The sequence below is a fragment of the Geotrypetes seraphini genome, chromosome 7 (genome assembly GCF_902459505.1).
Source record: "Geotrypetes seraphini chromosome 7, aGeoSer1.1, whole genome shotgun sequence".
In the NCBI taxonomy this organism is placed as follows: Eukaryota; Metazoa; Chordata; class Amphibia; order Gymnophiona; family Dermophiidae; genus Geotrypetes; species Geotrypetes seraphini.
Window position 1 is genome coordinate 164,317,275 of NC_047090.1, and position 13,073 is coordinate 164,330,347.

General features: G+C 43.3%; 1 protein-coding gene across 4 annotated transcripts in view; it reads right to left on the bottom strand.

Annotated features, from left to right (window-relative positions):
* Positions 1–13,073, bottom strand: part of EVL (Enah/Vasp-like) — a 257,967-nt gene that overhangs the window by 127,361 nt on the left and 117,533 nt on the right. Inside the window, exon 1 of one of the 4 annotated variants that reach the window (XM_033952985.1) lies at positions 3,987–4,012. The exons of the other annotated variants lie outside the window; for them this stretch is intronic. Coding sequence (XP_033808876.1) covers positions 3,987–3,997 — 11 coding nt within the window. The 5' untranslated portion in view covers positions 3,998–4,012. Of the gene's footprint in view, positions 1–3,986; positions 4,013–13,073 lie in introns of those variants that run through there. 4 annotated transcript variants of the gene reach the window in all.

The window sequence follows — 13,073 nt, forward strand, 5'->3', positions numbered from 1 at the left end:
GGATGCCATCCGGTCCCGGGGATTTATCGTTTTTAAGTCTATCAATCTGCCTGCATACCTCTTCTAGGCTGACCGTCAATCCTGTCAGTTTCCCATCATTTCCTGCGTATAGCCTGCCGGCTTCCAATATGCTGTGTATATCCTCTTCAGTAAATACAGATGCAATAAACATAAACTTGATGTGATGTGCATATACATGCTCGTATTCCAAGACAACGCTCGTTTATCGACTTAAAATTTAATAAAATATGTTTTGCTCATCTTGCACACCATGCTATCCAAAGTTTGACTTTAGTGGGGAAAACCTGAAAGCAATTCAAGACAAAGTGAGGAAAAGCATCTCTCTCCCCTCCTCCAAAATAAAAGCCCTCCTCTTTCCTACTGACACCCAAGGTCCCACTGCAGAACCCAGACTTCCTCATGGTCCCTCGTTTGGGCTTTTTCTGGCTGCCTTTGCACACATTTCTGTTTATATTAAACCTGTCTTTTTCTTTCACACAGAGCAAATGGCATTTCAGCAGAACTTCCTGATGTCCCAGGGCTTCAAAGGCTAATTTGGGGAGATTTATGTACAGCACAGCAGGCGTTACAAGCTGCTAGATTTCTGAACCTTGTCAGAAAGCACTGCGATTCCTTTCAGCGCTAATCTTTATAGCATTTCCTCTCTCTGATATCACCGGAAAACATACTGCTCAGAGCTACTGCAGGAAACAATCAGATGGCTGAACAAATAGAGCATACTGGCATAGGGAACTGCAGAGATTCAGAGTGTATAGAAATCTACCTTCATCTGTAGCACTTGGGAGAGACTATCCTGGAGAACATTTAGGGCCCAATGCTCAAAACTCCATGCTAAAGCAGACCTGGGCATTTTATGGCCTCTAGGCCAGTGTTTTTCAACCTTTTTACACCTATGGACCGGCAGAAATAAAAGAATTATTCTGTGGACCGGCATCGGTCCGTGGACCGGCGGTTGAAGAACACGGGGCTAAGGCGTGGGCCAGACCCCGCCCATCTCTACCCAAACTCCACCCCAGACCCCGCCCCCAGAATAGTACTAATTGCACCTTGCACGTCCCATGCCCCATCTGGAAGCCTTCCCTCTGACGTTGCAGGTTCAGGCGCAGGATGCCCGTAGGAGCCACTGCCCCTGGCTTTGTGCACTGAATCAGTGAGGAAGAGGGAGGTGGCTCGAAGATAATGCCGCATCGATCGCACCGTGGACCGGCGGTTGAAGAACACTGCTCTAGGCAATATCTAGCCCTTTGGCTGCCCCTGACCGGACCCGAATGAGATGAATGGCAAATTAGGAATTAAACATAATAATTCGACATCATATGCACAATACAACTGTTGGTGTTTTTATTATACTCAATAATATTAAGGAGTTAAATAGTAATTACTTGTGTTAACAGGTCAATTTCATGAAAATACTCCACAAGTTATAGTACATTTAACGGTACTTTATGCGCGGATCGGTTGGTGACCGAGCACTTCACTTATATTAATGAATATTTATTACTATTACACAGCATACTGTGTTTTTTAGATATACTGTATATTGGTTCTATAACTTGTGGTGTTTTTATTATGCCTGTTTCACATTTTCATAGCCTAATCAAAACATCTATCAGTAGCAGCTAATCAAAAACCATACAATTTACTGCCTTTAATGAAGAGATAAAATTAATGTGGAGCAAAATTGAGTTCAGCCTATCGGTCCGGCGAAACTGCTCAGAGCGCTACAGATTGTCTTCACTAGCATATTTTGGACTTAGCGTCCACCAGCCAAGTGTCCCCTGGGGAAAGCGTGCACCACGCGTCGAAACTGGGATCCTTGTTGGGACCACCTATTTTTGAACAAAGACTTGATCATTTGGTTGAAAAGACGCCATCTTTTGCCTTCTAGAGTTTGCCTTTGTTAATAACTAATCTGCAGATGTGGGACCTGCTTAACTCGTATGTATATCTCACGAGGAAGGGGGATACAGTGGAAGGAGTTGACCCTGCCAATCGAATCAACTGAAATCAGCTCTGTCTGAATTCATATTTCCTCAACATGAGTCATTTACTAATTCCTAGTGTGCACTGCGATGCTAGCTCATACTTGGGAGTGTGTGGCTAGGGGTTAGAGCTATAGCCTCAGCACCCTGAGGCTGTGGGTTCAAATCCCTCACTGCTCCTTGTGACCCTGGGTAAGTAACTTAATCCCCTCATTGCCCCAGGTACTCTAGATAGAGTTTGAGCCCACCAGGACAGATAGGGACCCTGAGGCTGTGGGTTCAAATCCCTCGCTGCTCCTTGTGACCCTGGGTAAGTCACTTAATCCCCTCATTGCCCCAGGTACACTAGATAGAGTTTAAGCCCACTGGAACAGATAGGGACCCTGAGGCTGTGGGTTCAAATCCCTCATAGTAACATAGTAGATGACGGCAGATAAAGACCCGAATGGTCCATCCAGTCTGCCCAACCTGATTCAATTTAAATTTTTTTCTTTTTAGCTATTTCTGGGCAAGAATCCAAAGCTCTACCCGGTACTGTGCTTGGGTTCCAACTGCCAAAATCTCTGTCAAAACCTACTCCAGTCCATCTACACTTATGAAACATGGGAGCGCGTGGCACAGAGGATAGAGCTACAGCCTTAGCACCCTGAGGCTGTGAGTTCCAATCCCTCGCTGATCCTTGTGACCCTGGGCAAGTCACTTAATCCCCTCATTGCCCCAGGTACCCTAGATAGAGTTTGAGCCCACCGGGACAGATAGGGACCCTGAGGCTGTGGGTTCAAATCCCTCGCTGCTCCTTGTGACCCTGGGCAAGTCACTTAATCCCCTCATTGCTCCAGGTACACTAGATAGAGTTTGAGCCCACCGGGACAGATAGGGACCCTGAGGCTGTGGGTTCCAATCCCTCGCTGCTCCTTGTGACCCTGGGCAAGTCACTTAATCCCCTCATTGCTCCAGGTACACTAGATAGAGTTTGAGCCCACTGGGACAGATAGGGACCCTGAGGCTGTGGGTTCCAATCCCCCGCTGCTCTTTGTGACCCTGGGCAAGTCACTTAATCCCCTCATTGCCCCAGGTACACTAGATAGAGTTTGAGCCCACCGGGACAGATAGGGACCCTGAGGCTGTGGGTTCAAATCCCTCGCTGATCCTTGTGACCCTGGGCAAGTCACTTAATCCCCTCATTGCCCCAGGTACCCTAGATAGAGTTTGAGCCCACCGGGACAGATAGGGACCCTGAGGCTGTGGGTTCCAATCCCTCGCTGCTCCTTGTGACCCTGGGCAAGTCACTTAATCCCCTCATTGCTCCAGGTACACTAGATAGAGTTTGAGCCCACCGGGACAGATAGGGACCCTGAGGCTGTGGGTTCCAATCCCTCGCTGCTCCTTGTGACCCTGGGCAAGTCACTTAATCCCCTAATTGCTCCAGGTACACTAGATAGAGTTTGAGCCCACTGGGACAGATAGGGACCCTGAGGCTGTGGGTTCCAATCCCCCGCTGCTCTTTGTGACCCTCGGCAAGTCACTTAATCCCCTCATTGCCCCAGGTACACTAGATAGAGTTTGAGCCCACCGGGACAGATAGGGACCCTGAGGCTGTGGGTTCAAATCCCTCGCTGCTCCTTGTGACCCTGGGCAAGTCACTTAATCCCCTCATTGCCCCAGGTACACTAGATAGAGTTTGAGCCCACCGGGACATATAGGGAAATATGATAAAGTACCTGAATGTAAACCACTTAGGATATAAGTAATTAAATATATAAAATAAAATTCACATGTATTGCCTCGGAATCCTTCCTGAAACCCTCAGAATTAAAAATAGAAATCTAAGAACAGTGACTTAGAAGTTGAAAAATGGCAACAAGCACCCCAAATGCTCAGTACTCGCAAACACCCTTTTGACAAAAGGTGTGCTTTTTAAAATCGTTTCACAAATAACAAATCTATCCATGTGGTTCCACGCTGAGCCTGTGTTTCACTTACCTGCTTGCCATGGATGCTGAAATGTAGCACTAAGACAACTCACCGCCCCCAAATCTTTCCAATAAGGCTGCTCAATTCACTCTCTAGACAATAAAACAATGACAATACGCCAGGTTCTCAAACAAGACCAAAACGCTGTTATAGGCAGTTAACCTTCAGCAACAGGAAAAGGAAGTCTTTACCAGAAAAGAGAGAACAGGAAATTTAAGCAGATCATGCTAAAAATGTGAAACTAATCATAAAAAGCATGAGAACAGAAACTAGAACGGTGGCCCATCCCCCGCCACGCTCCTTATGACTCTGGGCAAGTCACTTAACACTCCGTGGCCCCAAGGTCAGTAGTTAGATTGTCAGCTGTCGGGACAGATAGGGAGAAATGTAAACCACTTTGAATAGAAGCGGTAAATAAATAAATATTCTTGACTCAAGGCACAACAGACCAGAAGCCCAATGTGGTTCTCATCAACAGAGGCTGGGCCACAGAGATTACCATTCACTCGAATACGAGAGTGGTATGAAAGGTTTGGTAAAAAAAAAAAGCAAGTTAAACAATGTAGTCCCCTGCGAGGGCTAAACACTTATAAGAACATAAGAATGGCTTTACTAGGTCAGACCAATGGTCCATCAAGCTCAGTAGCCCGTTCTCACGGTGGCCAATCCAGGTCACTAGTACCTGGCCAAAACCCAAAGAGTAGCAACATTCCAGCATCTCAAAGAATAGCAAGATTCCAGAACCCCAATGAGAGTAACATTCCAGAGCTGAGATTGTGATGTCATAATGCCTCAGAGCCAACTTCATCAGTGATGTTACAATGGCTTCATTGTCCTATACTTGGCACACATAAGAGCATAAGAACACCCATACTGGGTCAGACCAATGGTCCATCAAGCTCAGTAGCCCGTTCTTACGGTGGTCAATTCAGTTCACTAGTACTTGGCCAAAACCCAAGGTGTAGCAATATTCCATGCTACCAATACAGGGCAAAAAAAAAAAAAAAAAGATCAATAAATACCACACTCTCCTATATCTTACTGTTCTTAATATCATTTATTGCTTATATCATTTCATAATAATTTATCTTCTTGTATTCAAAACATTCCAAAAACTTTCTTTCAGAGTGTTCATACAAGGCCTCAGCGGCCTCACTCGAGTATCATATTTCATGTAATGTTCGAGCCTAAAAGTAGCCAGCCTCCTCATCGGCCTTCAAATTAATTTTCTTAATGTTTAAATAACTACATATGCTTAAGCCAATAAATAACTTATCTCATCTTATGTAGATACACTGAATGGGGCTCCGACGTGAATTCAGCATTTCGCCTTAAAAGTTGTTTCAAGGAGTAATTCCCATAAAGAAATTACACCACCTGCCGCTTCTTCCTCTATAATATTACCAAAATCTGACCCTTCCTCTTCAAGCACACTACCAAAACTGTACCCATCTCATCATCATCATCTGGCACTTAGATTACTGCAATTCGCTACTCTCAGGTCTTCCTCTCGGCAGGGGGGGGCAGAGGAGCCACTGCTCTGAGTGTTACTCATCCTCGCTACGTCACTGTTCCAGTGGGTTCATAGACAACGGTGCGAAAGACAAAGGCGCGCCCAGACAATTGACTGCAGCGCGGAGGCGCGCGCCGCTCAAAATGACTGTTTTTAGGGCTCCGACGGGAGGGCCTGGGGGGGAACCCCCCCCACTTTACTTAATAGACATCACGCCGGCGTTATGGGGGGTTTGGGGGGTTGTAACCCTCCACATTTTACTGAAAACCTAACTTTATCCCTAAAAACAGGGAAAAAGTTAAGTTTTCAGTAAAATGTGGGGGTTGAAACCCCCCACACCCCCCCAACGCAGCGCGATGTCTATTAAGTAAAGTGGGGGGGTTCCCCCCCAAGGCCCCCCCATCAGAGCCCTAAAAACAGTCATTTTGAGCGGCGCGCGCCTCCGCGCTGCGCTCAATTGTCTGGGCGCACCTTTGTCCCGGCGCGCTTTTGACCTGACACCGTTCCAGTGCATTGCCTTGGTTGAATCGCTTCATAAAGGCGGTTAATATATCCCAACAAATAAAACATTGAAACACTGGGCACTTTCAATCCTATCCCAGAAATGGCAGCTTTCAGGCGAGGAGAGCAGGTACTTATCACAGTTGCACAGATCAGGATTTCCAGTGAGAGGTTTCAGACCTGCCCTGGCTTCATCACAAACCTCTGACAACGCAATGCCTAATTTAATAATAATAATAATAATAATAACTTTATTCTTATATACCGCCAACAATCTTGCGACTTCTAGGCGGTTTACAGTGAGGTGAAACTGTACAGTCAGCGAATTACAGAGTATAACAGTGACCATCTGATATTAACAACATTAATAATAACAACAGTTTATATACTGCCGGACCGGGAAGTTCCGTGCTATTTACAATGAGTTAGAAAAGTTTCATTAATTGATTGGGACATTCATAGTTTAGAGATTAGAGGTTAACAGTTTGCAAGATCAGATATGGGTGGAATTACGAAGGGGGCTATTGTCCTTGTTCGTTACCTATGTAATTCAAGAACAGGTATGTTTTTAGGTGTCTCCTAAATTCGCTATAGTTGTTTGAGTGTGTGATTAGTTTTCCTAGGTCTTTGGTGGCGAAATGCAGAAATGGACTTGTACCAGCGCCAGAGCAGGGATTGGGAAGTGGCGAAAATCGTGTGTCACCGGGTCGTTGCTGTGATACTGGATTGGTAAATACAGTTTCTTTGAAATGGATTTTTTTTTTACAAATTGATAAATCGTGGAAACTGATGAAGGATACCAGCAAATGAAACATAATGTATGTCTAAACTGAAAAACAAGCTCAGATTTCTCAAATTACATGAAACAGAAAGACTCTTTCCGTCAGATAATACATGAAACGCTTAAGGAAAATTAGTTAATTAAAAGGAGATATGTAGTAGAGTTAAATATTGTAGTAGATATGTAGTAGAGTAAATATTGTAGTAGAGTAAATATTGTAGTAGATATGTAGTAGAGTAAATATTGTAGTAGAGTAAATATTGTAGGAGATATGTAGTAGAGTTAAATATTGTAGTAGATATGTAGTAGAGTAAATATTGTAGTAGAGTAAATATTGTAGTAGATATGTAGTAGAGTAAATATTGTAGTAGAGTAAATATTGTAGGAGATATGTAGTAGAGTTAAATATTGTAGTAGATATGTAGTAGAGTAAATATTGTAGTAGAGTAAATATTGTAGTAGATATGTAGTAGAGTAAATATTGTAGTAGAGTAAATATTGTAGGAGATATGTAGTAGAGTTAAATATTGTAGTAGATATGTAGTAGAGTAAATATTGTAGTAGAGTAAATATTGTAGTAGATATGTAGTAGAGTAAATATTGTAGTAGAGTAAATATTGTAGGAGATATGTAGTAGAGTTAAATATTGTAGTAGATATGTAGTAGAGTAAATATTGTAGTAGAGTAAATATTGTAGGAGATATGTAGTAGAGTTAAATATTGTAGTAGATATGTAGTAGAGTAAATATTGTAGTAGAGTAAATATTGTAGTAGATATGTAGTAGAGTAAATATTGTAGTAGATATGTAGTAGAGTAAATATTGTAGTAGAGTAAATATTGTAGTAGATATGTAGTAGAGTAAATATTGTAGGAGATATGTAGTAGAGTTAAATATTGTAGTAGATATGTAGTAGAGTAAATATTGTAGTAGAGTAAATATTGTAGTAGATATGTAGTAGAGTAAATATTGTAGTAGAGTAAATATTGTAGTAGATATGTAGTAGAGTTAAATATTGTAGTAGATATGTAGTAGAGTAAATATTGTAGTAGAGTAAATATTGTAGTAGATATGTAGTAGAGTAAATATTGTAGTAGAGTAAATATTGTAGGAGATATGTAGTAGAGTTAAATATTGTAGTAGATATGTAGTAGAGTAAATATTGTAGTAGAGTAAATATTGTAGTAGATATGTAGTAGAGTAAATATTGTAGTAGAGTAAATATTGTAGGAGATATGTAGTAGAGTTAAATATTGTAGTAGATATGTAGTAGAGTAAATATTGTAGTAGAGTAAATATTGTAGTAGATATGTAGTAGAGTAAATATTGTAGTAGAGTAAATATTGTAGGAGATATGTAGTAGAGTTAAATATTGTAGTAGATATGTAGTAGAGTAAATATTGTAGTAGAGTAAATATTGTAGGAGATATGTAGTAGAGTTAAATATTGTAGTAGATATGTAGTAGAGTAAATATTGTAGTAGAGTAAATATTGTAGGAGATATGTAGTAGAGTTAAATATTGAATTTATTAATTTCTTTAATTCCTTTTCTATCTCGTTTTCCCCAAAGAGCTCGGAAGTTATAGTGTCGCACCGAGGCAGGCTTCCTGCAGTAGTCCTGAGATGTGAAAAGATAACCCGCAGGCCAAAATAAATCAAGCCACGCAATAATCTCCAGAGAAGGCACGCTTCCTCTGTGTGGCAGGGAAGTCAGCCATCCCTTGAACAATTTGCTGAACGCATGCCTGATTAGTCTGTCAGCCTGACGGAGCAATCAGTGCTGAGAGGAACCAACCCTAGCATCCTCAGAACGGATCTTTCTCTCTCACGCACACACACACACTCGCCCTTACACATTCACATGCACAAATCCCCAGATTCTATACACGGCAGCTAAAGTTGCATATGCAAATTTGGCTGTGCGGCCAAATTGCACATGTGATTTAATCGATTTGTCAGCCACCAACAAGCAACTATTGACACTAATTAGAATTTATGCATGCAACTTTCTTAGCACATTTTATAGAGTGGGGCAAGTAAATTTGAGTGCGCAGATTTCAAAAAGGGGCGTAGTCTTGGGAAGAGCATGGGCGGATCGTGGACATTCCTAAAAATGATGCGAACTGTTATAGAATATGACCAACCTGCACAGAATTTAGTCATGGGCATTTCCTGCAGGTTTTAGCTGGCAAAAATGTCAGTCGCGGGGCTGGCCACTATATGTATTCTATAAACGGTTCATAGTCAGACGCACACAAGACATGCGCTTGCTCAATTGTCATTGCGCTGAATTGTCGTAGCGCTCAGTTGTCTGCGCGCGATTGTCCACACGCTTTTGTCTTGCGCGCATTTGACTTGCCACCCTATAAACGGTTCATAGTCAGATGCGCACAAGACATATGCACGCGCTGAATTGTCGTAGCGCTGAATTGCTATTGCGGCTGAATTGTCGTAGCGCTGAAATGTTTTAGTGCTAAATTGCTATTGCGCTGAATTGTCGTGGCGCTGAATTGTTTTAGTGCTAAATTGCTATTGCGCTGAATTGTCGTAGCGCTGAATTGTCATTGCGCTGAATTGTCATTTCGCTGAATTGTCGTAGCACTGAATTGTCGTAGCACTGAATTGTCTTAGCACTAAATTACTATTGCGCTGAATTGTTGTAGTGCTGAATTGTTATTGCGCTGAATTGTCATTGCGCTGAATTGTCATAGCGCTGAATTGTCGTAGCGCTGAATTGTCGTTGCGCTGAATTGTCGTAGCGCGATTGTCCACGCGCTTTTGTCTTGCGTGCATTTGACTTGCCACCCTATAAACTGTGCCTAATTTTAGGCACGGTTTATAGAATAACACTAAGCACTTTTTTTTCTATGCCAATTGTTCTGGCACCATACAAGGGAGTGTTGAAAAGTTCTCAGTCCAGCCAAGAACAAAATGACCTGGATATGGTTCAATCAATGATCTGAAACAATGTCAAAACATAGAATTTTGTTTCTGCAAATTGGCACTTAATAAAATAGGATAACACTCTTTTCAGCTACAGTGGCAAAATAACACTCAGAATATAGGAAGGTGGATAGTTGGGCTGAGAACTTTTCAGCATCCCCTCTTATGTAATAATACAGAGCTAAGTGTAGGACAGTGGTCTCAAACTCACGGCCCGCCTGGTACTATTTTGAGGCCCTTGGTATTATAAAAAATAATTCTTTATGGAAAACGTGTGCCTTAAGTGTCCGGTGGTCGCGTTCTGGAACATTGCCCGCCTCACTGCTGTAACCTCACGCAAGCGCTTTCCTGCGTGCGATTGTCCTCTCCACGCCACCTCACAATCGCATACAGACACAGGAAAGCGCTTGCGTGAGGTTACAGCAGTGAGGCGGGCAACTTTCCAGAACGTAAGGTAACCATTGGAGGCAGTGCAGCTTGTGCATGTGTCCGGTGCTGGAGGAGGTGAGAGCTGGAGGCAGTTGCAGACGCAACCATTGGACACTTAAGGCACAATTTTTCCATTAAGAATCATCTAATAATCTAATAATATAATAAAGAGCTAGCCGCGCATGCGCACTCCTATTTGCGTGTTCTGTGCGCTGTAGGTCTTCTGGCCGAAGGAGTGCGTATGCGCGCTAATACGTCACCAGCCTATCGCCTCCACAAGCCGGACCGCAGCCAGACAACGATCTCCGTTCCTCCTGCCGCCGCCGATCTCCGTTTCTCCTTTGCCGCCCACCCCCTTCTCTTCCCGCGGGCCCGAATGGCGATTCCAGCAGCGTGTGCATCAGTCTTCACACGCTGCTTCGGGCCCTTCTACTGCCCTGATTTGCTCTGCCGCTTCTCTGATGATGTCATCAGGGACGTGCCAGAGTAAATCAGGGCAGTAGAAGGGCCCGAAGCAGCGTGTGGACACTGATGCAAGCGCTGCTGGAATCACCACCTTTGTAGTCCGGACCGCGGGAAGGGAAGGGGGGGAGGAGTAGAGGAAACGCTAATGCTGCTGCACAGGGAACTGGTGGGGGGGGGGAGGGGAAGGGAATGCTGCTTTGGACAGACAGACAGAGAGAGGAAGGGAAACACAAAGAAAATAAGAAAGACACAGGGGCAGGTGCACAGGGAACTGGTGTGGGGGGAGGGAAATGGAGGGGGATGGAATGCTGCTTTGGACAGACAGAGGGAGGAAGGGAGACAGAAAGAAAAGAAGAAAGACACAGGGGCAGGGAGATACACAGAAAGACAGACAGGCAAAGGGGGCCAGGGACAGAGACAGACAGAAAGGACAGCGGAGCCGCCTCAGGAAGGGTGCGGGATGCGGCAGTGGGAACTTTTCCAATGGGTGCAACTAGGCGGCTGTCGGGAACCTCTGATCAGGGGCAGAGCAAGGTAAGAGTATCATAGGGATAAGAAGGAGGAGAGAGGATAAAAAAGGAAGGGATGCCTACTGCTGGACAGGGGGAGAAGGAAAGAGATGCTGATGGACAGGGGAGGTGAAGAAAAAGGAACTGAGGACTAATGTTGGACAGGGGGAGAAGGAAAGAGGTGCTGCTGGACAGGGGGGAGATAAAACAAAGGGAGAAAGGCTGCTGCTGCATAAGGAGAGCAGTGAAGGGGTGGTGGTGGACACAGTGGAGGTAAAAGGAAGGGAAAATGGACAGGGGGAGCAGGCAAGGGGTGGTGATGGACAGCCAAGGAAAAAGAAAGGCAGAAAGAAAGAAAGCGGCTAAGGAGAGAGAGAGAAAGAAAGACAGACACACACACACATATGTTCTAGCACCCGTTAATGTAACGGGCTTAAAGACTAGTTCTTTATAATACCGAAGGACTCAAAATAGTTGGTCCAAAATCTTGTTTCTTGCAGTTGATACTTTGATAGTTTTTCACTTTCTGCATGTTGCACTGATTTCAGATAATCCACATTTTGGATTCGTAAGTACTTACCTCATGCAACGTTGTCATTTCTTTAATAAGATAACAATTTTTTTCTGTGGCCCTCCAAGTACCTACAAATCCAAAATGTGGCCCTGCAAAGGGTTTGAGTTTGAGACCTCTGGTGTAGGACAATCAAGCCATTGTGACATCACTGATGAGGTTGGCTCTTATTGGTGAAATGAGGCATTATGACATCACAATCTCAGCTCTGGTTACCAGAGACTGACCCCCCCTCTTCTATTAAACTGCGCTAACAGTTTTTTAGCGCCGATAGCCGCGCTGAATGGCCCGTGCCGCTCCCGACGCTCATAGGAACTCTATGAGTGTAGGGAACAGCGCAGCCATTCAGCGCGGCTCACCGCACTAAAAAACTGTTAGCGCAGTTTAATAGAAGAGGGGGCTAGTTTACAAAACAGCACAGTCACTCACTGACCTACTATTTCAATTAGGCTCATAGTCAGTTTTGCACTTATGGTGCACAAAATGCAGATGTGAATGGCCAGAGGATACAATGTCATTTGTATTTGTATTTCACTATTCTATTACCCACCATCCAAAAATGTCAAACGAAAAAAACTTTATGACAACCTAATAGCCTTCAAAGCAGCTAAGTTGGACAAACAACTCTTCCCCTCTGTTATCTTCATCCACAGATTACAAAACCTTCAAGAAAGAAATTAAAACCATACTCTTCAAAAAACACGCTAAACCTATCCAGCACAACATCCAACACTCTATAAACCCTTAGTACTCTCTAATTTTTCTAGTTACCAAACATTATCTAAAACCCATAATTCTCCCTTAAAATTTTATCTCATCATTTAATCTATTATTTCAAAGTTGAAATGTTGTAATTCTTGTTTTAGTTTGGATGTAATCCGCCTTGAACCGCAAGGTAATGGCGGAATAGAAATCACTAATGTAATGTAATTTCTTTATTTATACCCTGCCTGTTAAAGTGAAGAGCTTATTTACTTGGTAGTTTATGTGTCTTTCTGATAGCAGCAGGAAAGAGGAACTGATTTTCCAATACAATCCAAACCTTAGTCTTATATACCAGGTCGATCCAGTTCACAAAGTCAATTAGAACGACCAAGGAAAACAATGATTGGCCAGAAATACCTCTGTTACAGTCCCTTATTAATCAGTTAATAATTTCTGGAAAAAATACATCTTCAAAGTTTTCCTGAAAAATGTCAAGGATGGAAGAAGTCTAATTTCTGAAGGAAGATCATTCCAGATTTTTACCAAGGCAAATGCCATAGAGCAAGAAAGCCTACCCAAGGTTTTAATACCCCTAATGGAAGGGAATACTAATTTAAATGTGTGTATTCCTCTAGAGCAGTAGTCTCAAACTCGCAGCCAGGCGGCCACATGCAGCCCGC